At 53.6% G+C, this 26344-nt stretch overlaps 13 protein-coding genes across 13 annotated transcripts; 8 read left to right on the forward strand and 5 right to left on the reverse strand.

Annotated features, from left to right (window-relative positions):
• Positions 1-678: 678 nt before the first annotated feature.
• Positions 679-1280, forward strand: PG994_000001 (uncharacterized protein; the record flags this gene model as incomplete). Its single annotated transcript, XM_066851410.1, has 2 exons — positions 679-811; positions 1060-1280. 2 exons carry the CDS (start codon positions 679-681, stop codon positions 1278-1280), a joined length of 354 nt encoding a protein of 117 aa, XP_066722042.1.
• A 288-nt stretch (positions 1281-1568) lies between these two features.
• On the forward strand, positions 1569-1806 carry PG994_000002 (uncharacterized protein; the record flags this gene model as incomplete). The annotated part of the gene is given in 2 exon segments (XM_066851411.1): positions 1569-1699; positions 1716-1806. The coding sequence occupies 2 exon segments, from the start codon at positions 1569-1571 to the stop codon at positions 1804-1806; spliced, it is 222 nt and encodes a 73-aa protein (XP_066722043.1).
• An 839-nt stretch (positions 1807-2645) lies between these two features.
• PG994_000003 (uncharacterized protein) lies at positions 2646-4670 on the forward strand (the record flags this gene model as incomplete). The annotated part of the gene is made up of 3 exons (XM_066851412.1): positions 2646-3372; positions 3407-3810; positions 3906-4670. The coding sequence occupies 3 exons, from the start codon at positions 2646-2648 to the stop codon at positions 4668-4670; spliced, it is 1896 nt and encodes a 631-aa protein (XP_066722044.1).
• Positions 4671-4699: 29 nt separating this feature from the next.
• On the reverse strand, positions 4700-5970 carry PG994_000004 (short-chain dehydrogenase protein; the record flags this gene model as incomplete). The annotated part of the gene is made up of 2 exons (XM_066851413.1): positions 4700-5781; positions 5961-5970. 2 exons carry the CDS (start codon positions 5968-5970, stop codon positions 4700-4702), a joined length of 1092 nt encoding a protein of 363 aa, XP_066722045.1.
• Positions 5971-6669: 699 nt separating this feature from the next.
• On the forward strand, positions 6670-7889 carry PG994_000005 (uncharacterized protein; the record flags this gene model as incomplete). Its single annotated transcript, XM_066851414.1, has 4 exons — positions 6670-6806; positions 6994-7003; positions 7245-7565; positions 7713-7889. The coding sequence occupies 4 exons, from the start codon at positions 6670-6672 to the stop codon at positions 7887-7889; spliced, it is 645 nt and encodes a 214-aa protein (XP_066722046.1).
• A 1283-nt stretch (positions 7890-9172) lies between these two features.
• PG994_000006 (uncharacterized protein) lies at positions 9173-11319 on the forward strand (the record flags this gene model as incomplete). The annotated part of the gene is made up of 4 exons (XM_066851415.1): positions 9173-9725; positions 9821-10155; positions 10225-10519; positions 10712-11319. 4 exons carry the CDS (start codon positions 9173-9175, stop codon positions 11317-11319), a joined length of 1791 nt encoding a protein of 596 aa, XP_066722047.1.
• An 855-nt stretch (positions 11320-12174) lies between these two features.
• On the reverse strand, positions 12175-12636 carry PG994_000007 (uncharacterized protein; the record flags this gene model as incomplete). The annotated part of the gene is made up of 1 exon (XM_066851416.1): positions 12175-12636. The coding sequence occupies one exon, from the start codon at positions 12634-12636 to the stop codon at positions 12175-12177; it is 462 nt and encodes a 153-aa protein (XP_066722048.1).
• Positions 12637-12763: 127 nt separating this feature from the next.
• PG994_000008 (uncharacterized protein) lies at positions 12764-13708 on the reverse strand (the record flags this gene model as incomplete). Its single annotated transcript, XM_066851417.1, has 1 exon — positions 12764-13708. The coding sequence occupies one exon, from the start codon at positions 13706-13708 to the stop codon at positions 12764-12766; it is 945 nt and encodes a 314-aa protein (XP_066722049.1).
• Positions 13709-15201: 1493 nt separating this feature from the next.
• PG994_000009 (hydrolase-HD superfamily protein) lies at positions 15202-16080 on the reverse strand (the record flags this gene model as incomplete). The annotated part of the gene is made up of 2 exons (XM_066851418.1): positions 15202-15720; positions 15784-16080. 2 exons carry the CDS (start codon positions 16078-16080, stop codon positions 15202-15204), a joined length of 816 nt encoding a protein of 271 aa, XP_066722050.1.
• Positions 16081-16759: 679 nt separating this feature from the next.
• On the reverse strand, positions 16760-18539 carry PG994_000010 (uncharacterized protein; the record flags this gene model as incomplete). The annotated part of the gene is made up of 7 exons (XM_066851419.1): positions 16760-17221; positions 17291-17309; positions 17433-17519; positions 17594-17822; positions 17891-18066; positions 18134-18465; positions 18528-18539. The coding sequence occupies 7 exons, from the start codon at positions 18537-18539 to the stop codon at positions 16760-16762; spliced, it is 1317 nt and encodes a 438-aa protein (XP_066722051.1).
• A 953-nt stretch (positions 18540-19492) lies between these two features.
• On the forward strand, positions 19493-20565 carry PG994_000011 (choline dehydrogenase; the record flags this gene model as incomplete). Its single annotated transcript, XM_066851420.1, has 3 exons — positions 19493-19756; positions 19815-19971; positions 20024-20565. 3 exons carry the CDS (start codon positions 19493-19495, stop codon positions 20563-20565), a joined length of 963 nt encoding a protein of 320 aa, XP_066722052.1.
• Positions 20566-21315: 750 nt separating this feature from the next.
• On the forward strand, positions 21316-22732 carry PG994_000012 (uncharacterized protein; the record flags this gene model as incomplete). The annotated part of the gene is made up of 5 exons (XM_066851421.1): positions 21316-21513; positions 21534-21791; positions 21873-22034; positions 22079-22219; positions 22457-22732. 5 exons carry the CDS (start codon positions 21316-21318, stop codon positions 22730-22732), a joined length of 1035 nt encoding a protein of 344 aa, XP_066722053.1.
• Positions 22733-24183: 1451 nt separating this feature from the next.
• Positions 24184-25113, forward strand: PG994_000013 (uncharacterized protein; the record flags this gene model as incomplete). Its single annotated transcript, XM_066851422.1, has 3 exons — positions 24184-24670; positions 24747-24958; positions 24979-25113. 3 exons carry the CDS (start codon positions 24184-24186, stop codon positions 25111-25113), a joined length of 834 nt encoding a protein of 277 aa, XP_066722054.1.
• Positions 25114-26344: the final 1231 nt, after the last annotated feature.

Raw genomic sequence — 26344 nt, forward strand, 5'->3', positions numbered from 1 at the left:
TTACGGGAAAATGGTCAGTTAGACCGTAAGGTACGTTAGTGGTTTTCCAACACATGATGGTTCCACAAGTCTGACATGGCTTCCAGATCAAACATCAGCAGATACTGTCTACGAAACTGCTTTCAGCTATAAAGTGATGGCCGTGGTTGGCTCTTTTAATGGCTCTCTTGTCCGCCCCTTTCTCGACTTCTTGGGATCGCTAGCTCCAGATTACCCCTACACTACATTGCCCTATAATGTCACACGCATACCAGCAGAGGCATGCATGTCGGCCCAACGAATAACTGCATTCCTGAAGGATACGGTGGCAAAGGGATAAAAGGACGTCTGAAGGATGCCAGACAAGGTGTGTATAGGTCCGACGAATCACCCTCCCGAAGGGAAAAGAAAGGACAGACAGACCAGAGCCCCTAGAAGTGCCATAGTCAATTATTAGCTGAATCAGAACCAAGCCGTTACTGCCCTTGTCACATATAACTACTACACCATGGCTGGGGGCTGGGAGTCTCAGTCACGTATCCCACGCTTGGCGCGCCGGCAGATTCCATTTACTGCGAGGGGAGAATGATTGTTTCTCGTACTTTGCTGAGCGGTGGACTTGAGATGGTCATACCGGAGGTGCCACAAGGCTATACGGATTACCCACTGGTCAGAATTTCCGATGCCCCCGCAGTCCAAATGGAATTCACGGAGATCAAGAACCACGGAGGGTTCGAGCAACCAGACTGTAATGTGTATGGTGCCCCAGCAACTCCCATTGGCATCAAGCTGTGCTTGGCACAAGGACCTAAGATAGGAGGGTTACAAGCAGGTGAGGCTTTCCGCTACCGCCTGTTCATGGCATCTCTAACAGAACCAACTAGCCGTATTCTCTTGCACGAATGGAACAAATGGGAATGAGTGTCTTGGAAACAGAACTCTGCCCAACATCACGTATGGGCTCAAGATGTTCACGCGCCAAGCATCCATCATCGCATCTCAGTCCAATCACTCCATCATGGCACTGGAAGACCTGACTGAAGCGGTATTACTTCCACCAATCGACCTCACAGCATACAGAATGGTACTGGACTGGCTCCTTAATTTCACCGCCGCCAATATCCCCGCCGCGTCCTCCATCGTGGCAAATCGCCGTCACGAGCGACCAAGTCCTGGATTTATCCGAAGATGGCGTTCTTTCGCGGAACTTCCAGAGTATCCTCGCCTTCCCTCTGTGGCTGTTCAACGACAACAGTTGGGGGAACACCGCGCGGCAGACCAACACCGTCACTACGACCTAAAGAGCCGAGGGCTGGAGACGCGAGTGCATCTTTCCATACTGTCGGATAGTGATTCACGGGCGTGCTGACAATACATTCTTTAACGCTTTAGGTGGATAGCAGTAGGGGCTTTGACTTTAGCGATCCGAATAAGGGCCACACACGGAACATGGTACGCCGCTCCGATATCGTGTCTCTTTCGAGCGCATCCCTTTCTTGACATTGAAAACTGATCCTTGAGCCCGCAGGAGCAAGCTTGTGGCGAGCGTCAGCAGCCGCAAGACATTCATCGACTCACTCAAGACCTTTATGACCAAATACGGCTTCCAGGGCGTCGATCTGGACTGGGAGTATCCCCTCAATACGCTTCGCGGCGGCGACCCCGCCAACACGCAAAAACCGGGTCCTTCTCGTCCGCGAGATACACGCCTCGTTCGCCGGTCAGTTTGGCTTAAGCCTGACGCTCACACCGGACTACTGGTACCTGCGGTACTTCGACGCCAAGGCGATGAAGAGCTCCGTGGACATTTTGCGGTCGGATGGCTAATAAGTATTCGTTTGCTCTGGTACGGATTCATGATTGTATACAAATGCAAGTCTTTTCCACCCTCGGACCTCACAGACAGGCAACAGAGCCTGCAAGAGTCGGGCTATATCCGCACACTAGAGTCATAGTGGAGATGTCCTTTTTGGCAATCCCGTGATATTGGGCGGGTCACGGCAATTTGCCCTAACCAATTGCTAGTATTGCTTTTTATGACCGGGAACTACCCGCTCTTGGATCTTGAGGTGCCAGAACACACAGAAGAACACAGGGGTTTGCTACTGGTTCAAGATACGAAATAACCAGCTGCCCCCACCCCTTTCGCCCCCAACCCAGCTACCATCTACGCTATAGATCGCGTGAGTTCCAAGCGTACCGTTTGAACCAAATCCGATCCTACCAGCGGAATAGGGAAAGGCCGGGTGCCAATAAGCGGTGCTCCTTAACCGCTGGTGGGCACTTAATCTCTAGCGCAGTAGTAAGCACGACAGGGTTAACGGAACATTAAACACCTGGATCGAGAACCGACTCTGCAGATCATATCTGGCGGGAGACAAGCCTTTTAGCAAGGGGGGGGTGGTGGACTAGGCAGTAAAATTAAGTCCAGATACACTACGGATCAGCGTTTCTCATTATGGTCGCTTTTCTCGATCTCGCTGTTCGTGCGACACGTGTTGAATTTCTATCTTTTGATATGACAGTATTTCATCATCGGTTTTAACTCCAACTCGCCATCTGCTGTCGGTCGCCGGAATTGACGACTGCCTAGATGAGCAGCTATTGTCCCATACAGAACATCGCGCTATGAATACTCTATCAGGACGGCGAATCGACTATATGAAATGACGCCTAAAGCATTTTACGAATTACAACCGAACGGCCCAAAAATCTCTATTGGAGGTGTCTCGCCATTAGGGGGGGAATACGACGAGTACCTGCAAGGCTACGATGTGCCTAGGAGTCAGACCGGCTCGGAGGCCCGTTTTCGATCCACTGCAATTGAAGTCCCGCCAGAAAGCCCGTTCGAACCCTCGAACAATGGGAATAGACGAGCAAAAGCCTCTCACTCATGGTGGTGGGCTGAGATCGCCTCGGTGGTCAGCAGCATCGCCGCCATGGTCGCGCTAGTCGTGGTCCTGGCACTGTTCGACGGCCGGGCCCTGTCGCAGTGGAATTTCTTTCTCCAGCCCAACACCATCATCTCCATCCTCGCCATGGTCAGCAAGGCGTCCATGTTGCTGGCGGTGAGCGCCTGCCTCAGCCAGCTCAAGTGGACGCACTTCCACGACCAGCCGCGGCCCCTGAGCCATCTTCAAATTCTCGACAGCGCCAGTCGCGGACCCCTTGGTTCGCTATTCCTCATGGGTAGCCTCCGGTTCGGCTCAGTTCTGGCCTTCTTGTTTGCGGTTGTTACTATTGCCAGCGTGGCGATAGATCCCACCGCACAGCAAATTCTCGACTTTCCTAGTCGAATCGCAGAGCTGGAGACTGTTACGTCCAAACTCGGTGTGGCTAAGCAGTACGCCTCCAGGGCGTTTAATAATAAGTACCCCGAAGCCGATGCGGCAAGTATGTGTTTTTACCAACACTCACACCTCTCAAGACTGCTCGGGACCCGGTCTGACCAAGCCACATTTAGACTTTTATATCGAATATTTCAATGGAGATACACTGCTCCTCCAGTCTGGGCTATTAAACGCCATTTTTGGCTCAATATCTGAGCCGTCTTACTCCTGCCCGCCACCGGCAACATCTTGTTCATGGCCGGAGTTCTCGACTCTCGGCGTATGTAGGTCGTTCCGCAACTTGACGGACATTGCAAAGCCCGGATGCAACTACACCTCGAGCGATAATGACCCCCCATTCCGGAACTTGACGTGCACGTACGACTACACTGGCCGCAACCGATCCGAGTTTCTGGTCGACATGGAATGGCACCTGACGGCGAGGCCCGGACGCGACGGAAAGATGCAGGCCACCCCGGTCGATTACACGTGGTATCGGTCCGTGAGCACCATCCACACGGACGGATTCGGACACCAGACTCTGTCCATGACATCCGTGAAGGTTCTAAATGGCAATAACGGAATCGATATCCCAAGCCGCCCCCGACGGAAATGCTGCAGTCCAATTGGTACCTTTGTGAACAGACTCATCGCGGGGCGGGCATCGACTCGGGCAAGCTTTCGCCAGGCAGTGTCGTCTCGGAGCTTCTGACCCCTCTGCGAAACAGAACGGTCCCCGCCGACACAAGGGAGGGCGGCACTCTCTATGACGAGAACTTCATCACCTACCATGCCAACTCCAGCGGCCACGAGTACATCACCGGGAGCTACCAGTTCAGCCGCTTGTACGAGTTCCTCAAGCCCGCGCTGGACAACCGGTTCGGCCTGTTTGACAACGCGTCGCATGTCGAGTCGGGCGGGAGCCTCGGCGAGCTGCTGCCCTTGGGTTACTACATGAACCTGACGGACCATGCGGCCATGACCGGCCACATCGCCGACGGCATCTCGGCGCAGATGCGGAGCAAGTCGCCCGGGGATAACAACAACCTGACCATGCTCGATGGGTCGGCGTTCCGAGCTGAGACCTACATCCACGTGCGATGGCCATGGTTCATTTTGGCGCTGGTGGAGGTAGTGGCAGCTACTCTGCTGGTGGCTTCTACGATCTTCATAACTCGAGGCCAGCCCCTGCTCAAGTCGTCAGTCATGGCTCTGCTGCTACATGGCCTGGACGGATGGGAGGAGGAGGGGAAGGCGGGAAGTTTAGAAACGGAAAAAGACCTAGAAGAGCGCTCCAGGGCCATGACAGGAAGACTCTGCGAGGATGATAATGGCTGGTTGAGATTTGCAAAAACAGTTTAACGGCCAAAATTTTATATAGAGAGAATTAGTTAATTATCAGCAGCAGGCAGATCTGCTGACTTCCCATGCCGATCCTCCTTGAGGATCCTCTCCACCTCGTCCAGTTTCGTCATCTTCAGAAACCCCTCAAACAGCCCTGAGGGCAGCAGCGTCGCCGCCCAGGCCAGTGTAGCACTCTCCCCCTTCCAGATGACCTGCGGCGGGTTATCACCCAACAGGACGGCCGTCACCTCGCGCGCCCACTGCTCGGGCGTGATGCCCCGGTCGGCCAGCCCCTCTTGGCTCATGGCGTCCCCGACGACGCTGCGCGCGGGCGCGTAGATGGAATCCGCGGGCAAGTGCCCTGCCCCCGGTGGCAACGATGACGAAGAAGTTGGGTCTGTCGAGCCTTTCCCGCCGCGACTGCCTTTGTGCACGTTGTTGTTCGCGATGATGTTGGTCCGCACCCCGCCCGTCTTGAGCTCCATGACCCGGACGCCGAACGGCGCCAGCTCCATGCGCAGCGTCTGCGAGAGCATGGCCAGCGCCGCCTTGGACGCGTTGTAGACGCTCTGGAACGGGACGGCCATGACGGAGCCGACGGAGGTGTGGTTCACGATCATTGGTTGACGGGGCTGCTGGCCGCTGCCCCCACACAGTCCGCCAATACTACCCCACCATGTTCGTGGAGTAGTAATACTGCCATTATCGGAAGACGACGACGACGAAGAGCGCAGGAGCAACAGCGGCAGGAAAGCCTGCGTCACGGCGATGTGGCCCCACACGTTGGTGTCAAATAGCTTTCTCGCCTCTCTGAGCGATACGTCGGCGACAGGCATGGAGTACGAGGCCGCCGCATTGTTGACGAGTATATCAAGGCCGGTGGCGCCGGCGGCCGAGGCCGAGACCGAGGAGACGGCCGACGCGATGGAGTCCGCCGAGGAGATATCGAGCGGAAGCGTTATAATCCCCTTGTCCGCCAGTGGCTTTAGCTTGGCCGGGTCCCGCGCCGTGGCGTAGACGTGATGGCCCGCATCGTGGAAGGTAGTGGCGAGGGCGGCACCGATACCACCGGGGAACAGCCCGTTATTAAGACCGCGAGCTTCCTCTTCGGGGTGGTTGAAGACACCATCTTGTCGTAGATAATCGTGATAATAAATATGAAAGAGGAAAGTGTGCTAGAGGGTAGTCGAGAGAGGTGAGGAGCTTTGCTGTGAACATGGCATCGATGAGCTATTTGTAGACGCAAAGGTAGGAGTGGCCGCATCTTTTTCCATGTCAATAATTTGGCATTCGGGCGATGCGTTGTACCGAAGGCCATCTTGATGCATGCTGGCAATGGCTGACGTTGGTGTGGCTCACGAGATCCACCTACCAGTCGGTCTAATATCAAGCCTCCTAATCCAGGCCGTTGCCATCTTGTACATGGACCTATTCTCGCCAATGTTAAAATGGAACTCCGATTCTATTCTATTTAGTAACGTAGATAAATAGACAACAAAGCCGCAGATTTCTTCTGTAGGAAAGAAGTGGGTCTAACTACGCTACTGTATTTCTTTACATAAAACCGCCGAGCACTTGAGCTGAGGAAATATTAGGCCGTCGGAACACTGGCATTAGCTATCAACCTAGACTCCAACGTGCAGTATGCTAACAGTCTGATCGGCAAAGCTGCCTTGGACCTTCTTGTTTCCCAGCTTAACCTCGCCAGTCTGCATACATGAGGTGTGGTGGGGGTTCATTGCTCACGAGGCAGATCTGATCCATCGTGCCAATATCCAGCGTCATTGAGATGAGCGTCGTTCCCGTCGTCAAGAGAGAATATATGGCTTCTCTCTAAAAATTCACCATACATGCGGTCGTTTTCACGATCCTCGCCATCAAACGAAGTATCCTGAAAGCGAGCTTTGAAGTAATGCCGCTGGACATAGTCAAAGAATCTAAGTATCAGGGGTGGCGAAGGATATTGACCATCCGTTTCGGCTTCAATCGTATTATGGTTGCCGGAATGGTTGAAGATATGGTAGAGAATCGATCCTCCGTAGACTTCCCACTGATCGGCATTATGGTAGGACGTCTGCTGTTGATGATTGCTATCCAAGGCAGAATGTACCAGGATCTCGGGCGCGACGTCATCAAGGATCACTTGTTGGGTGCGTATTTCTTCTGGGCTAAAATGGCCAAAGAGAACAACATAAGCCTTTATGGGGTAGTATTCGGGATTTTCCTGGATAGTTCGGTCCCACATATAACGTTCGTGAATGCGGCTGATCGAGCTGTACGGGCGAAACGGTCCAAACTTTGGATATGACCGCTGACCCAAAGTATCTGCATTACTTCCCAGACTACGAAATGTGAGTCGGAATGATGCAAAGTCTCCATACCGTCGAGAGCGCAAGGGTGTCTCTGCGGCCCATCGTCACGGTCCGAGCAACACCAAGCGCGGCCGATGTTCTTCTTGAACCTCGAGGAGAGTGCCTCCCGACCAGTATCATCTGAGAGAATTCTTTTGACTAGCCAATAGGCCGATGGGCCGAACGTCTCATGCTCAGCTTCGAGAGTCGACTGCAAGTTATAAGCTGCAAATTTCTCTAGAAAACCGAGCTGTTCTCGCAAAACAGTGTCCGGGGCTTCGTCGACCGACCGGTCTTGAACATCGGAAAAGTCATAGTCGCCGAGGAGAGGCTTCCTGTAAGCGCGGGAGAGAGCGGCACCGACGATGAAGCTGCGGTAGATGGCTTTCCGCAGGCGCGTGCTCCACTCGGCCATGCGATGCGGAGGCTCCGGTCTTGTGGGTTCAGTAAAGTCGTGATGCCGGATCGCAATCTCAGGAGCATGTACGCAGTGGCCAAGCTCCAAGATGCGCGGAAGTTCTTGGATGGTGGGAGGCCGAGCGCTGAGCTCATCCAGCTGCAGGTCTCCAGGTGGCAGCTTCCCCTCGCGCTCGGCATCGAGGCACACCTGGATCGCGCGGGTCTTTGAATCAAGGGTTGATCAGTTATTTCGGATCGGACGGAATACGGACAAAGTAGCCAAGTACAGATGCGTACTTACAGCAATCAGGGCCTCGTCGAAGGCGAGGATTTTGTCTGCACCGACATGTTGTATGATGGTGCATGCATTACTGCGCAACAACCCGCACGAACAACGGCAAGTGGCTCCGAGGGCAAGGACATCTTCTATCGAATCACAGGCTTGAAAAACAATAACGACCAGCTCGACTGGGCCGGAGCTGGATAGGAAATCGGTAGCCATGGGCGCTTCCGAGTGCAAAAGGACTTGCTGCCCGTCGTGTCCTTGGGTTTGGAAAAAGGTGTTATATTTATTATTCTGATGAAATTTGGTATGATTTAGGCAGCTATCATTAGACCCCTTACCTTTTCCAGATCCATGTCGGGGGCCGACTCCTTCCGGGAAACGGACCCCTCTGACTGGTCAAACTCCATGTTGCATTTTGGTTTCCCGTGTGAAAAGCATCTCTATTCGTATAGCTCCTGCAGCTTCCGCCGAGTCAGAAATGTCAAGTTTACAATCCTTCAGAAACCCCTGAGCGACAATGCCGGAGTAATTAGACACGCCAAGCATCTAAAAAAGCTGTGGCAAAGCCAATTCGCAAGAATATTCGGCGCCCAAGCCAAGATGAGGACACTTCAGCTATGATATCTGATAAGGGTAAAGGCAAAGAGAAGCCAACCCACGAGATCCCTGGCAATTCATCAACCACGAAGAAGCGAAAAACCGTCCAGATACAGGAGACCGACCTCCTACAAACAGAGATCAAGCATCGAGGCTCAACCCGCAAAAGGAGATACTTGCTACACAAGAGCACGTGCCGAAGTTATATAGAGGGAAATGCACTTTCACACATACGACGGAGTCTCTTCTCTGAATATTGCACATAGAGTGGCCAATCATGTCTACAGCAGAACTGGTTCTCGTCCCAAGGGCAGGAGGGAAGTCAAATTGACTAAACATTATAAGAATTAGTAAAAAGCACATTTAAAATTAACGAAAACGTGGCACACCAGATTTTATAGGTTCGAGAAAATAGCTATTTACTATAAAAGAAATAATACCCACCCAATATTTGATGAATAAGAACCTAGAAAAGCTATACATACACTCGTAACACTGTGGGGCGTGGACCAAGCTTGGTTTCATATTTTCCGAAGATAGAAAGAAATGTCGTACTTATATTGTTCTTGGAAAGGCTGTGTTATGACAACTAAAGATGCTCGCTTTCGGACTCGCAGTTGGCTTGGCCGGAAACCGTGTTGCATGGCCAAGGATTATGTTGGAGGCTGAGCGGTTGCACCCCTGCCGAAGAGTGCGTAAGCCCGGCCTACGGACAAGGGAGAGACACGGATTCCACCTCACGTCAGCCACTTCGGGGGAGGGAAACAAACATGTCGCCATGGAAGAAAGAGGAACGGAGTGAGTCGAAATCTCGCCCAACTCAACTATTGAAGAATGCGTAGCTCTGGTACCATGTCCGAGTCATGCTGTATCTCCCTTCTTACTCCATGTCGTCGTCAGTCGCTACCTACCAGCACACCTCTTTGAGTTCCGAGGACTCTATCAGAGTCTTCGATCTGCTCCCCTCGATATGCCCGAAGGCACCAGTCGAAGTCAGGATGCGGGAAGTCTCGCTCTCCTGTCTCCGAACCAAGTACGAGGTCCTTTCGTACGTGCCGGGTGATGCGAAGAGCGGGGGCATCTCCGCCGTCCTTTGCGCCGGGAAGACGCTGCCCGTGACGGACAACTGCCACGCAGCCTTGGTGCATCTTCGCCGTTGCCTGTGGACGCGCACGCTATGGGTCGATGCCATCTGCATCGACCAAGTGGAGGATGAGGCTGGTACAAAGGAGCGCAATCGCCAAGTCCAACAGGTGGGCCGAATCTACAACCGCGCATGGCGCGCCATTATATGGCTTGGTCAGGGGGATAAGAACATGAAGCTGCTGTTTAGGGCCATTCGACTGTGGTCGCTCTCAGCAAAGGCGGAAAAGCTCTTCAACCGGAACGACTCAATCGCCATCGAAATAGCAATATTGGCTGCCACGCTGCTGCTGTTCAGTACGTCATATCTCCATCGTTCCAATATGTTTAGCGGCAAGGAACGAGGGGACCCAATACAGCATTCTTTTAACCTCACTAACGGATTGGCTTAGGAGTATATCCCGGAAGAGACTGTGTTCAGCCTGGCTTGTCCGATCTCAGTCGAAACCCTTGGTTCTTGAGGGTCTGGACGGTACAAGAAGTTGCACTGGCTCGTACCGCGACGATCATGACCAGCTGTTCGAAGATGAGTTGGAATACGTTCACAGCCGTCTCACACGGAATCGAACTCGGCTATTCCCGGACTCCCATGCGGTCATTCTTAGACTCCGTCTTCGTTCGACGGCACACGGCCGCGGAGGCGGCAGATATTTCTACCACGACCTTGACTGGCTCGGAGATGGCGAAGAGTTTTACTACTTCGACCGAAACAGTCACTGAGGACAAAGTATCTTGGCCATCTGTACCCTGTCAACGGCGGCACGCGCGTTTGAATACGCATAATCAACGTCTCCAGCGGCGTCTGCTGCGATGCCTCCCCTACTTCCAATGCGCGCGAGGCCACGACAAAGTGTACGGCATACACGCAATGGCCAGCGACTGGGGATACAAACCTACCCGAGCCCGACTACGACAGGCCGGTCGAGAACGTGTTCCAGGAATTCGTCGTGGCGTTTTCCCACCTACATGGGAACCTAATGCCGTTGACGACGACACTACCCGCCGAGCCATCCACCGGCTTACCTTCCTGGTTACCAGATTGGCTCAGGTCACGCCCTGTCGTGTCGGAAGAGGACGTGGACGTCTCGGGAGTATTCGACTCCCTCTACCCCCCTGACTGGTCGGCTACCAACTCCTCTTACGGCCACGTCAAATGGAATCGTGAGCAAAGGATGTTGGAACTGAGAGGGAAGCGCATCGGCCATGTCCTCTCCAGGATATCAGGCTCGCTGAAGGGCCAATACGATGATCCAGCATCCGAAGCGTTCGACGATTTTGTCCAGGCATGCCATCAGTGGATCCAGTCCCTGAGCGTGTCCGCGATAGACCAATCCATGCGGATCCCCCAGGACACGCACGACAACAGCCGCCCGAAATGGTCAGCGATGGAGCAACTCGTCCTCTTCACGCCGTGGGCCCCGCCCGGTCCCGGCAACTGGGGCCCATCTTCCCCACCAGCGACGAGCCCAGCTGGGAGTTCAGCTGGGACCGGGTGGCCCGCCACAAGGTGCTCCTGGACTGGCTGCACCGAACCCGGTACGCCAGTCTGGACGAGGCCATCGCCGCGCTCGGCGACAGCCCCTTCGTCGATGTTCTGAGCAACAGCCAAAAGCTCGATAACAACCCCAACGGGGAGGTCCCGCAGTACCTGCAGCACGTCAGCAGGTCCCCGGCGGTGCTGGAGTCGAACTACGCCATGATGCAGCGGCGCGTCAACCTATTCGCCAATTACGCATTCCTCACGCTGGATGACGGGCTGTGGGCGCGTGCGCACCTCAGTTGCCAGGTGGGGAGACGAAGTGTGGTTGCTGGCTGGGTCGGACGTCCCGGTGGTGCTAAGGAGGCATGGAGACACCGCCCAGTTTCGAGTCGTGGCCCCCGCTTATGTTGATGGAGCGATGTATGGGCGAATGTGGTCGATTGATGATAGCCTATCGGAGGTAATTACTCTGGTTTAGGCAAGGTTTCCATTAGTAAAGGGCGGAACAGATACTTATCAGTTATAGTAATAGTTATCATATAGAAACATGCTTCAAAATGATTACACGGGTATCATTTTCGGCACACAGGCAAGTTCAACTTGGCGCCAATTTCCTGGGCTAGGGGCAAGCCAAATAGCTGAGGGGCGCCGGCAGAATGAACATGCATTGTGTGCCCGCCGTGACACTTGGCCTTGACGGCGACCGTCAAAGGATGATGCAACTATGGCCAAGGGCAAGACGGGATTATGACCTGGCAAACCTGCTGGTATGAATCATAGCTGATACACGTTAGTCCAAGCAAGGGACACGGACGAAGAGGGTGTATGTAGTGATTCCCTGAAAATATCTCACCCACAAGTGTTGTTAGTTTAGCAATTGGACCACTCCCACGAAACCAATAATCTCAGCATCCTCAAATCACAGATGAATCTTGATCGTATTCCCTATAATATATGTACAGTGAGCCAAACAAATCGGGTATAAGAGCGAGCAAGACGCAGGAAGGTCAGACAACACCGCTCCACCAGCCAAGCCACAGCAGACACAAGACACCCATGGCCACAGATGCTCCCGCCTTTAGTCGCTGATGCGGTGACGAAGTATCAGAAAATGCCAAATAGAACCGAACACCCTGCAGTAAAACAAGAGAAGAGCCACTGCAACGCCAGCAATCAATCGCACACAGAATTAGTCGCTCCAGGAAATGCGTCAAAAAAACACAGAGAATTAGCGTAGCTCACGCACGCACGCACGTACGCAACCATTCAGTACTCGTCCTCCCAATGATCCGACATGCCACCACCGCCGCCGCCATATCCCGCACCGCCGTCAATCTCGATGCTCGTGCCCAGCGCTTCCTGGCCCTGGCGAATCATCGCCTCCAGGCGCGAGTTGAAATCGTTAATCCGCGCATCCGCCTCACGCTCTTCCCGCATTCGCCGCGCCACCATTTTCTGGGCCTCAGGGTCGAGTCTCGGACTGTGATCTTCTACCAACGTCTCTCGCCTCCTGACCGAAGCCATCTTACCCGACGTTGGAGTCGCTGCCAAGCCCACCGAGGCGGCGGAGGCGGCGCTGTGGTTTCTTCTGTGGCCACGCTGGATATGCGGACTAGGACTGGGAATCCGCGATTGTTGTCGTGGCGATGGCGTGTACAGCGCCGGTGACTGTGGTCGGACTGCGACAGGAAGCCTACTGGGGGTAGACGGCCTTTCTGGGGCGGCCATTAAGGGCGTGGCCCAGCAAAACTTGCTGGTTCACGGAAGGTAAGAGAAGGGTCTCCGGCATGGCTGATGCGGCCCGAATGCCGGCGGTTGAGAGATGGTGTGGTGCTCAATCTGCTGACTGGCTTGCTTATGCGACGAGGTAAGCTGGGTCGGCTCTGTAGTGCCGAAGACGGCCGATCCATCGACGGGTACGAAACCGGGGCGGGAGGGGCCATTTTCTCGGCAGGTTCATCCACCATGACCCAGTTCTTCCGTAGCTCATCGTTAGGGGTGTTTGCGGAGATCTGGCGTCTTTTAGCGGCTGGCGGCGGAGTCGAGTCGGGCTCCTGTTCGTGAAAGAGGGGGAATAATCCGATTCTGGAAAGCCGCCTGGGGTCGGGCTTTGTCTGTATTCGGTGGCTATCTGGAAGGCTTCGTCGTTACCTGGCAAGGGGTTCGCATGCGCATCGAACCCTCTGCCGCCTCCCGAGTAGAACCCTCGAAATGCACCCGTTCTGCAGAATTCCCAGACTTTACCAACAACTCCTCCTATGGTGTTAAGGGCAAGCGTACTCCATCCAGTTGGCTGGGCTGCCTGAGGCTCCATCGGAAGATCCGTTCTGCTTTGCCCTGGCATTGGCGCCTCAAGCTCGTCGTGCGCGAGTTGGGAACCAAGAGCACGCCTGTAGTCGACGTCAGAATAGGTGCTCGATTCCATATCTCCGCCCAGTTGATTCTGTACCATTCCGTTGGGTGTTTCAATTTGACCACCAAGGGTGTATCGTATTTCTCTTCCACCGCTTATCCTCCTCTGCCCCATTCTGTCGTCTGCAGTATAGCCGCCATTCATCATCCCATCATGCGAGGGTGTCACTTCTCCGTGGCGCAGTCGCTTGCGATTTACATTGGGAACTGGCGTTAATGCGTCTGAGGCGAGACTTCCGGTCGATTTCGTCAAATAACCCGAGCTCGATGCGGAGGGCGACAAGGGAGGTCGAAAGATCCCGGCATGTACGCCTGACATGGGCGGTGCTCCGTTTGTAGCCTCGAAATGGAAAGCTCCAGACATGCCGACTTGAGGCCCAAAGGGCATTGCGACACGCTCTGTAGACAGCTGTGGCCGGTATACGGACCCCGATCGAGTTTCTGATTGCGCGCAGAACCGCGACCGATCCTTTTGGGTTTGCTGATTTTCGGGAAGCTCTCCGTGCGAATCAGTGCGTAGACGCCGCCGCGGATTTCTCGTCTAATATTTCGCCAGACCCCGCTGATCTGATGGAGCTAAAGCTGCGCCAGCGTTGCGGATAGATGGTACGGACGAGGTTGGGCGCGCTGAGTCTCCTGTTTGCCACGGAGTCAAACAGAGTGTTGGCTGTCTGTGCGTGAATATACTTTTTGGCGTCCGTCGAATGTTGGGGTAGTCGCGCCTCGTGACCACAGCCAGACCGTGTGGGAATACAGTGTCGCAGATTACAATATGTTTTTGATAATGGGAATGGGACAGCTTCGGCCACTTGAAGCTGTAGGTTCTTTGATGTTCAATGCCGCCAACAGAGGCTAAGCGTTGGATTGGCTGCTGTCGCTTGAGCTGACGGTTGCCTGTGCTGGAAGGTAAGTTTGGCTTGGTGTCGATGATGAGTTGCTGCACAATTGGCGGCTCCCAAGTTTGCTGCTGGCAGTCAATCGTGGTCCCTGTCAGATTTTGCCGATGCTTTTTTTTGGGATGGATTCTAGACTGGGCAGTCGGATGCGCAAGATACGACGCGACAGAGGGGGGAAAACAACGTGAAAAAACCTCTTTCGTCACGGTGTTCTTTAACCAAGGCCCTTCTGTCGATCGGTTCAAGCGCTCTGGATGTGACGTAGGCTAGTTAAGTCGGTGTGCGTGTAAAGAGGTTGGTTCGAGGGGAAGAGCTCTCGCGACCCGATCGCACAGGACGCGTCTGGCCAAATGTCGGTCGCCAACAGCAGACTTCGGGGACGGACCCCTTTCTTTCGACAACTGGACCCCTGAGATGCCACTCTGAAGATGCGAAAGATCCGCCCTCGTGGGTTTCTCCGTTGATGGGCAGTAGGGTTGCAAATTGAATTTGTCGACCTATTTGTTGAGGTAGCAGGGATCGCGTTGCCGGGCCAAAGCCGCCTTTCCTTAAACAGCTTTTTCTAGGGAGGTTGTCAGAAAAAGTGCCCCGCTATGTGGGTGGTGGCACCACTGATAAAAAGCATTGAAGAGAGAGGCACGAGGGGCATCGCGGGGCAGTTTCAATTATGAGGCCATTGCTCATACTATTGCAAGTAGCATTCAGGTCACACAGCATGGGACCTGTGTTAAATGTGTTTCTGATTCGTTCACTTCGTTAATCTGTTCTAATCTATTTGTCTTTCTGCGCATTTGAAACATACAGCAGAATAGGCGCGTACAACTCTGGTCGTAAGTAGGTAGGTAAGTGATGCTAAGAATATGCGCCGGTCACATGCTCAAGGTCGGCGAACCCAGAAAGATGCAACTCGGCGGGGTCGGTCGAGAATTTCTTCTGAAGTTGGACCGAGATGGGTGCGTCCGTGGTAGGAGGGAGCTGCATCGCCTCAAGATTCGCGCGAATAATAAGCGTCCTGCTGCTCGTGCTTCTTGCCCTGCACACCGCCATTAACCCCCAGCTCCCCGTGCACCACATGGTCCTTGCCTTGCCAGAAGGCGTCGCGCTCGGCCAGCACCTCGTCGGCCCACTTCTTGGTCTCGGGCAGCACCATCTTGGTCGCGACGTAGGCGAACTCGCCCAGGTCGAGGTCCTTGCCGACGCGCTTCTCGTACTCGACCATCTGGCAGAGCAGCTCCATCTTGTCAATATCGTGGACGAAGAGGCTGTCGAGCGTCTCCGAGTCTTCGTACTCCTGCCAGATCTCTCGGATCTCCCGGCCCGTCACGCCGCCGTGTACCTTGCCCAGTAGCCGGTGTGCGATGTAGTCCATCGTCTCGGCCTCGCGGCGGCTCTTCTCGGGCTTGGGTACGCCGTCCACCGGGGTGATGTCGCCGACGATCGACTCGGCCATGTCGTGGACCAGGCACATCTTCATGCACTTGGCCAGGTCGATCTTGGCGGCAAGCTCGGGGGGGACAGAACATGCTCATGAGGGACATGCGGTACATGTGGTCGGAGATTGATTCACCCCTGTCAATGCATTCGGGTTAGCATAGGCGCATGGAGAGGCCATGACTTTACGACAAAGGCAACTGGTAGTGGTAACGACTAACCTTTCGATGCCGAATCGGCGCCATCCTTCACGTTTGTTGGTCTTGAGGCGCTCGAGGAGGTGGAAGAACGGAACTGGCGAGCTGGTGCCCTCAGCTGGCGGTGATGGCTGAACCGTCGCAAGCACCTTGTCGACCGACCATGGCTCCGAGATTTTTCGAGTTACGACAACGCCCGGGTCTGCGAAGGTCTTGTCAATTGTCTGTGAAACCATGTCTCAGGAAGGTCGACGGACTAAAAGTAAGTGTAGTAGAAGAGAGAGAGAGAGAACTAACCAAGAAAGTCCTTGCCGTCAAAAGTAGCCATGGGCGGCGACATGTTCTTTCTCTGGACACTTTTTAAGTTGGCGCCGGCTAGTCGAGGGATTGAGTGCTTTCGGGTCGTCTGTCTTGCTTGGAATTGGTGGGATGTCCCCAAAGTGGGCTGCGAACGAGCTGGTCTTTAGGCCTGATTGGGCTGGATCCCAAATGCAGAATCTCTGGTTGGTGAGTTTCAGGGGGTCTGTCTGGCTTGGTGTCGGCGTCGGTGCTTCACTTTTAGCTGGTTGGCAGGGTCCCAGTGGGTGTGGGGCTGGCAAGAAACGGCGACGCTTCATAAACAGTTTCAACTGGATATATGGCCAGGTTATGTACGTGTGTCTTGATAGTATTTGCTACGTTGGCAATAGCGATCACCAGGGCTTTCTGTGCTTCTACAAACAGCTTCTGCAAGTTGTCAGCTTTGCGTTTGCTCCTACAATCAAGGGAAAGCTGTGAGGGGCGAGGCTGCCCCGTACTAACACAAGATTACAAACCCTGCTTTTGCGAGCCTTACAATTTAATTCGACATTCCGGCTATCCCATAAACTCAGAGCTCATGTGCTGAATACTTACCTTCTCCGGCGGTTGCCTCATTCAGAAGCCGCCGTGGTTTGCTCCTGCCTTCTGGGAAGCCACCCACCATTCTTCAAACTTCTCTTTGCTATCGGCGATGACGTCGAACCCCAACAGGCTCCTTTGGTACTCAGCATCACCCCAGTTGAAAGAGCATTTTCCCAGCCATCCGTCGCCCGCCAGTACCGCCAACTCCGCATCGCGCTGCCGCTGCTCCTCTCCGTCGGGCAGATGGTAGTAGTGTTGCGTGTCCACCGCGCCGGCGACGTTGGTCTCGGTCCGCCGCTTGCGCAGATCTTGGTAGAGCCTCAGAAGCGCGGCAAGGTAATCGCGTTTCTCTACGGGATCAGCCGGCAGGCCCTTCTCCAGTGATTGGGCCAGCAGCAGGCCCAAGACGGCGCCGTCCTCGACGGCCATGGCCGCTCCTTGACCTTGATACGGCAGGGTGGGGTGCGTCGCATCGCCTAACAACGCGATGGGCCCCTGTTTAAGATCTGGGGCTTAGCGAAGTACCCTCTAAAGGATCGACTAGAATAGGGAACGTCTACATACCTTGGTCCACTTGTCGAGACTTTCGAAATGAAGCAGCTTCCACTTCAAGGGGGTGCTCTGACACGAGATTATGTCTTTCAGACTTGCGTGATTGAACTAGGTCAGTCTTCGCATGATCCAAAATGGATAAGGGGCGACCAACATTGGATCCCAGCCATTGAAATAGGCAACCATCTCCTCTAGACTACTCGGAGCCATCTTGACGCCTTTGGCTAGATCATCTGCTACTCTGTAGAGCGCTATTAGTGCCATAAGGTCCTGTAGAAAGGCGGGCGGTCTAAGGAGGGAGGTCTGATAACTCACATCAAAATCAGATTGTATTCTGTCTTATTCCTCAAGGGGTAGAAGACAGCATGCTTCCCCGGTCCAAGCCAAACGTCTATGTCCAGCTTCTCTACAATCCTGTTGATGTTCTCGTTTCCCAGGCTGAGCAGTTTATCACGGGGAAAGATTCCTCGATATGCCAGATCACCTGTTTCTGTTGGTGAGAAGGGATGTCCTAGGACGATTTCTCGCAACGAAGACCAAAGGCCTAAGATAGCCTCATCAGTTAGGGGTTCGACCCGGTATGAAAGGTGGGGACAAGTATTTGCATATTACCATCTGCGCCAATCACCACATCTGCTTCAAATCGACGTCCGTCTTTCAGGGCCACAACCTGTCGGCTTGATTGCGACTGCTCAACGTCGATAACTTCGGCGCCTGTCACAATCTCTGCGCCAAGCTGTTTGGCTTCGGAAAGCAGCACGCCTTGGTAGTCGCCTCGATGGGTAGCACTTAGATCTTCTTGTCAGCCCGTATAGACTCACATCTTAGCTGTTCATCCCTTGGCACTTCACTTACATCCACTCGGCACCATACTCCCGGGTTACCCTCTCCCTCACCGGCTTTGCAGCGAGGATATGCCCGTTTTCGTACCTGCGTAGGTTGAAGTGGTCCAACTGGTAACCGGCCCCCTCCTTCATGACCTTCTCAAGGAGCCCCAGGTGGGCAAGCACCCGACCCGCGTTGGGCGGGATATGGATGCCCGCACCCAGTGGGAGGACTTCGGCTGAGCGCTCGAAGACGGTGACTTTCAAGTTCTCGTTCCTCCGGCGGCAGGCGATCGTGCAGGTCAGACCACCGATGCCGGCCCCGACGATGGCGACATGCATTATCTGGCTGGGGGTAGAAACCTGAAGACGTTTAAAGTATCAGTACGCGCAATATCCAACGCGTATGATAGGTTTCAACTCACATTGGGCTCCATAGTATGCTCCGTCGGTGGACTGCGCTTCAAAACTACGGGACTCAAGTGATGGTTTAAGAAGTTGGTCTTCGTGTATAAACAAAGTTGGCTAGATGGGTTAAGGTGAGTTCCAGTAAATATTTAAATACCTCTGTTCATTATTAATCCCAGATAGTCTTAGGTATCGCCCTCATAAATCTCACTTTCGACAACGAATTATTTAGTTCGATATAGTGGATCCGTCGGGTGTAGTAAGCGCTTAGAAGACTTGAGTAGCCCCCGTATAATTGATTTGGAATTATGGTACTTTTCCCCTATCCGGTGTAGCTGTACTTTGTGTCTCTGAGTATCCAGTTGATCTCCAATGGTCATCTTAACAGCTCATATGTGCCTTACTATATCAGATGAAGTACTGTTGGGAAACTGGCATGGAAATACTACAGTATTTACCGGTCGTATGAGAACCTCGTTATTCGCCTTATTTATCACCGGCTGCATTATTCATATTTTATACAATATGACAATGTACCTGCTCTGCCCTTTCCGATTAATATATACAGTCTTTTCTTTGAAATAACTGTTGCTGCTTGTCCTTCCTTTGGCACCAGCTAGTGAGTGATTAAACGTATCAAGGACTTTTACTCGAGAGAACCAGTTCGCCCATTAAGTTTCTTAAGACAAAATGTCGTACTGGCTAACGACATTTCAATTACAAGACTCGTGATAGATTACTTACAGTAATTTGTATAAAATAAAATATTGTAGGCATAGGCACAGTAATAAATCAAACTCCCTTGGTAATACAGAAACGACAGTTGTAACCCAAAACGCCCTCACTTCCTCCCGGACTCGTGACTACTTATCACAACCACCTGGCGCGTCACGTGGATCTGGCTCCCGCTGACGAGCGTCTTCTCGCTCTCCCCGTCCCCCGTCCCCCCGCGGCCCCGGCGTTGGTCCAGATGCCCCTTTCTATGGGTGCGCCCAGCTATGAGCGCTCCTCGCCCCGCGACCTGGTGTACGACGTTGCCACGGCCAAGAACCCCGACGGTTCTAAGTACAAGCTCGACATTGCCACCAACACACTGGTGACCAAGGTCAACTTCGACACGACGGGCGAGAAGCCCAAGGCCACGGGAGTTGATTACCTCTTCGGTGAAAGCCTGTACAGGGCAAACCCTCGCGCCAGCCTGACCGAAGATGGCGGAATCCCAGGCTCCGTCTCTAGAAGCCGTGAGGTAAGTGCCAGACGCCTCTGACGACCGGTGTGATTATGAACTACTGTAGGGGATATAGGCCATTCTGTATGACGGTACTTTCAATACTCCTCAGATCCTCAAGCTCTCTGGTGTGGGTCCTGCCGACGAACTGGAGAAGTTCAACGTCCCTGTCATCAAGAATTTGCCGGGTATGGGCACCAATCTTCAAGATAAGCAGACTCCTACCTATCTTCGTCGATATCAGTTAAAGTGTTGTTAAACTCGTACCTTATCTGCCAATGACAGACCGCTATGAACTTGGAGTCACAGCCGAGGTCTCCAGCGACTTTGTGCTAGTAGAGAAGTGCTGCTACCTGGCCGACGGCGACGAGTGCTACGACCAATACATCAACGGCGAAGGCGCCCTGAAGGGGCCCTACACCATCGGCGGCCTGGCGGTCGGGTACTTCATGACGTCGTCGCAGGCCGAGGGCGAGCACGACATCTGGGTGGGCGGCTTGCCGGCCATCGACGAGATTCGCCCGCTCGACGGCAGCTCCTTCACCCAGGTGTGGCCGCCTCGCAACGTCACCGACGACGACGCCGCCCTGCGCGAATGGATCGCCGAGGAGGCCTGGGGCCACCACGCCTCGTGCTTGTGCCCCATCGGCGCTGACGGCGACCCCATGGCCGTTCTCGACAGCTCCTTCCGCGTCCGCGGCATCGACGGTCTGCGTGTCGTTGACGCCTCGGCCTTCCCCAAGGTCGTCGGCACCTTCCCCGTCCTTTCCATCTACTTGATGTCCGAGAAGTCGGCTGACGTCATCCTGGCGGATCTCGCTGCATAGACTCGCTGATTGTGGGTAGTGTGGGTGGGCAATGCGTGAATAGTATAACCACTCTTCGTATAAGAAGCAAACCGATACTTCATTTTAATATAATCGCCGCTGAATATATTGAGCCTGATTTTGATTCTTCCCGACTCGACTTTCAGTCAAGCATGCAAACCGGCCGGATGTTCACTGGGGACTCCTAACGAACCATTGCTCCATAACAAGAGTATGTTGTCTCAGTGAGCCCTTTCACGGCTTCTCATGCCAAATAGGGCCTTGCGCCCCTCGCCAGCTGAAAAATTCTGTCCGCGTTGTTCATAGGCGAGCCCTGAAATGCTGTCCGTCCCGTCCGAGTGATGCCGTCGCTGATTGGTCTCACCATGCATTCTTCGTATAGGAGTGTGGAGCTCACCAACTTTGGCAGTCGAGACCCCGGATGATGCTTTCAGTGATTGGCTTCTGACGTCTTGGCAAGGGCTGTGCAAAATACCATACCGTGAGTATTGGAAATCAATGATGCGTACATTGGGAGTAATCTGTTGGTAGCGAGGTTTGCCTTGATCGTGAGCTCCCTTGAGCCGTAGGATGCCGGCCTCTATCTGGAGTGGTTATGATTCAATCTCAATGTGTATAAAAGGGCGACAGTCCGTCGATGAAAATGGACTTAATTGTATCGCATCAGCATCTCTAACGCGCACTTCATCTTTACCTTAAGCATCCTCTAACTCAGCACTTGCCGCTGCATCCCCGAGACTCTTGTTCATCATGCGCACATCAGTCTGGTCTGGCCTGTTGATGGCGGGCTCCTGCCTGGCCCAAGGCGACCTAGCCGCGCTCCTCGCCTCCCAGCCCGACCTCAGCACGCTGCTCGAGCTCGTCAGCCTCGTGGACGGCCTCGCCGAGACCCTCGCCGCGGCCTCCAACATCACCATCGTGGCCCCGACGAACCAGGCCTTTGTCGCCGTGCCGCGCGACACCCGGAGGGCCAGGCCGTCGAGCTCCGCAATGACACGATCGCCATCGGCGCGCTCCTGGCGAACCACGTCTTCCGCGGTGCCTACCCGGCCGAGGCCATCACCGACCTCCCCACGTTTGCGCAGACCTTGCTCGACGACTCGTACATGAATGCGGTGCAGCCTTTCTCCAACTTCACAGGCGGCGCGTATAACGGACTTGTCAAAAACGGCAAGGATGTGTGCGTCCTGTCTGGGGAGCAAACCATCTCTACCGTCACTGAAGCTGTTCGTCGTCTTCCTCTCCCGTCTTATAACATGATTCAGCTTTCCTCCTCCCACAGTGAACTAACCAATCGAATTTGACAGGATATCAAACTTGGTGAGGGCATTACGATCCACAAGATCGACACTGTTCTTTCCTTTGGCGCCCCGCTCGAGCTTTTCCTATACCGAGCGGGCTACCTCGCCATGAGTGGCGCTCTGGAGGCGGCCCAACTCGGCTTCGGCCTCGGCCTGACCGGCGCCGAGGTCCAGGCCTCAACATCTCCGACTTCACCATTCTCGTGCCCGAGGACGCCGCCTTCGAGTCCATTGGCTCCGTAGTTGCCTCAGCCGACAAGAAGACGCTCCAGGAGGTCCTTCGCTACCACATCATTCCTAACAACGTCATCTTCTCACCGTCCCTGGGCAACGTGACGGTAAAGTCTCTCTGGGTACGGACTTGACTTTCACTGTCTTGCCAAACGGCTCGGCATGGGTAAACAACGCAAAAATCACGTTTCCCAACACCATTTTGTACAACGGTATCGCGCACGTGATTGATAGGTAGGTCGATAAAAGTAAGTCTCGAAACAAAGGTTATCGTATACTAATTAAACTCCCTTTCTCATTTCAGTGTGTTGAGCCCTCTGGGAGGAGACTTTAATCGTGCCTCATTGACCCCGTCCAAGCCTGCATCCGAGCGGCTCGCCTTCGACGGCGCCTCCCCGGTCTCCAAGCTCCCGTTCTCCAGCGTCTCGTTCGGTGGAGACCTGATGGCCTACACGACGACGCCAGTGCTGTTGCAGACCGTCGCCGCTGTCGCCACCGCCTCCGCGGCGGCCAACGCCACAGTCTCGAGCTCGCCCGTTCCGGCCCCAGCAACCGGGGCTGGTACCAAGGGACTTATCCCCTGCGCCGTTTCTGTATTTTCTGTCGCATTCGGTATCGCAGCCTTTCTCCTCTAGATTGACAGTGTAGTTGTTAGGGGGCGGTCAGTGTAGAACACGTGAAGTATCAGGGCCTAGGCAGATTTGGCATGGGTCGGCCAGCGGCTTAATGTGTACAGGCATGGCCATTTGGGCGGACCGACCAGCGGTAAGACTGTCTGCAAGCCTGGCTAAATAATAAAGGAAGTGGAATCTTACAGAAGGTTGATTGGAGCGCTTCCAAGTCTAATATGAGCTTATTCCCATAGCATGTGCCCTTGATTCGGACTCGGACTGAGCATAAGCAGGTACCAGGGCAATCATGCTGACTTCATTAGGGATTCGTCTTAATCCCTATCTGAATAAGCTACAAGGAGGTACAATCGGTATCAGTGCAGCTTGGCACCCAAACAGTCATAACTTAGAATGAGTCACTCTGCTGAGATACTGTTTGACAAACCCTTCCTGGTCCCGCGCGGGAGTGAGTATGGTAAGTTGCTATAAATTTGAAAAGGTAATGGTATTGACACATCAGTGCTCTTTTAAGTTGGCAACCGTATTGTCTAAACCAGTAAGTTGGCTGTTGCGAGGCATTTCTTGAAAGGGCCTGCCTCTAGCATACGCGTGCCCCATAGTGAGACTGGTATGAGAGCAGTATCGACGGTACTACTCGAAAGACTGCACCCAGCTAAACTAGACCAAGGGACTGATTAGCCCATTTAGTATATACGTAGGGTTTATCGAGTCTTCAATTACTGACTGAACTCAATCATTGTACGTTTTCTTGCCATACGATCTTTACTGGTATTATAATGCCTTTGGTTAACAATACTGGTAGTGCCGACTTCCTCTGCAGCCTTTCAACGGAATACGATATCACTGGGCTATAGTTGATCGTCTTAGGTGTAGGTGACAGTAGTGTAAAGCAACAGTGCCAGCGGGTTTCGTCGCTGAAGCCTCGACCTTCGTCGTCATCCAACCTAACACGAAAGTAGATATACGCACGCATGCAGTCACCTAGGCGCAGCAACCTATCGTCTGTTGAATCACCCCAATTCATCGGCAAACTTGACTACGACTTTTCTTTCATCCTTTCATCCCACTGCCGGTGGGCCAGATTCCTTCCACCAACGAGGGTTTACTTTTCTTACGTACCTATACGACAGTGGCTTTACGATCCTAGCAGCTACCGGCTCTCCGTCAAAGCATCATTGACTCAGTAGAGCAGACCAATCTCCGGAACAGTCAATCGTCTGAAGCAGTAAGTTCCATCCCTTTCCCTCTTATGGGCAGCATCATTCTCGGCAACTCACTTCCCGCATGACATCACTTGAGTGTGTCGTTTCTTATCAAAGTGTATCTCAGAGACTGCGTGTGGCTCAAGAAAGGAGCAAAACTGAATTCAACTTTCAAATAAATACCTCGCACCATTCGATAGACTGCAACTAATCAGCTTTGTAATTACAGCGCGCCATCAGAATTTTATCAGCATGGCAACCCTCAACAACTCAAGCCAAGGAGCCCTTGGCATGTTGGGTAAAGTGCCTCCCGAAATCCGATGTATGATTTACGAGCAAGCACTACCGAGGCGAATCCTTCGCGTCTATCGCGACGGAGACAACGAACATATTTTCACGGAGCTCTTAGCGGCTCCAAACCTGGCCCTCGTTTGCCGCGATGCCTGGTACTTCTGCCTGAAGCAGTACTCGCAAATCGCTCTCACGCCTGTCTGGGATCAAGACAAGTGGCATCCACGGAACATGCCGCGTATCACGGATTCCCAAATCACGTGGTACAACCCGTCCATCGACACACTGTTCGTCGACATCCTGATGAGCGACACCCGGATGAGACGGAGAGAACCGGAAGCGGGTTCGGCCGCAAAGGGAGACCAGGGCGAGACCGTAGCGGGTTGGGAAGTCCTCGAAAACGAATGTTTCGGTAACATGGTCGAGGGCCTCGGTCCAATCATCCAGCGTACCATATCACTTTCTCTTTACTGCAAAAATCGACGCTTGCCTCAAAATGGCGATGAGGCCCGGCTTATTCCCAGCATTGAAGAAAATATTGTTCGCGGCGGAGATGGGCGTCTGGCGAAACCAGGGCTGGACACAACAAGTAGCAAGCATCACTCAGGTCAACCGCGCCAAGTGTCCGGGATCGTCTCAACGGAGTGTCAAGTGCGAGCCGCTGTCCCTCTCTCGGCTTGTTTACAGCAAGAAAGACGACAAGCTGGTTCCGGCGAAAGACGGGTCAATACTACGTGTATGGAGCGGGACCTATAGCAACTTCTCGACATGCGGCTTCCCGGAGGAGAGAAGAAGAGCGCTTCCCCGCCACAGGGCGCTGGTCGAGAGACAGATGGCAATGACCCGACGCTACTGGGACGCGGCTTATACGACGGAGGAAGACGGAAGTAGGGTATACACGTCCTACAGCCGTTGGGAGTGTATTACACGCCCATTCCCCAGAGGTGTTTGCGCATTTACTCTCATTGTCAGACATTGAGCCCGTCTATATTTTCATGACCAGGTATCCCCTCGGCCGGGGACTCACGGTATGCTATTAGTGTGGAACAGGCACCTGTCGGCGGAGAACGACTCTTGGCATTGCTGCGTATGAGATCCTGTGAGGGGAGAGCGCTCACAGACATTCGCTTGAAGAGCTCGTCGACGTAATGAATCAACTGTAGACTAGTGGAAAAGCGTTGAGCCAAACAGCTGATATGGACCGGCTACGCACCTCCTATGGAAACAAAATGATATACAGCGAGTTTCATCGAGTATTGAACATTGGATTGAGGCGTTGGTGCGAATGGTTGAGCAACCACAGCCCTGACAGCAAATACATTGGAGACGATGAGCTGTTTCCGTACCCTGGCGTCTTTCTCTACATTGATTGCAGAGAATAGTGAATCGATCAGGCCACTGGTTTGGTTGTAGTCCCAGCAGCCTTCCAGAAAGGCATACCCACTATGGATCTTGAATATCTACATTGCCCTACAACCACGTGTTTTGTTTTTTTTTGTTTTTGTCAACGAGTGCCCGTCACAGACTTCATGCGTCGGCCGTATAATAAGTGGTCCAAGGTTCTGGCTTAGTGGATGGATGTGGGCATCTTGGCCTGCAGGATTTACGCCGATCTGTACGGTTTATCGGCCTTATAAATATCGGAGGGCGGTGTAGCTTGCAATCCGTACCTTCACTAAAGTGGCCGAGGAGAGCTTTCGGCGACTTTGACAGGGCAGTCTCTGGGGGTTGTACGGGGACAAGTGCGCCCAGAAGACAAAGCCCAGTCTTGAGAGGAAGTGCCAGCGCATCAGGCTCTGATTGCTGAAAGAAGCCAGCAAGTGCAGTTCGGATGCTAGTCCGGCGCGTTGGCTTTGCCCGAACTTGTCGAAAAGTACGTTGCGGCGTATACGAAGCCCGAAAAGTCGCCGACCGGCCCCTCCCGGAATTACAGCCGCTTGCGATGATTGGTCCACCGTGGTAGCTCCGGCTTGGATAGATGCAAGGTACTTTCGAACCAACAACCAACACGTCCGAAAGTACGCTGCATGCTAATATATGTACGGTACTTTTTGAACAAGATGTCTGAAAGTACATTACAGGTCCAAAAGTACCGTGCATGAAGAACACTTGTCTGCACTAT

Source organism: Apiospora phragmitis (genome assembly GCF_038363925.1).
Source record: "Apiospora phragmitis strain CBS 135458 chromosome Unknown utg000001l:1.0-2902119.0:1.0-2906034.0, whole genome shotgun sequence".
Taxonomy (NCBI): domain Eukaryota; kingdom Fungi; phylum Ascomycota; class Sordariomycetes; order Amphisphaeriales; family Apiosporaceae; genus Apiospora; species Apiospora phragmitis.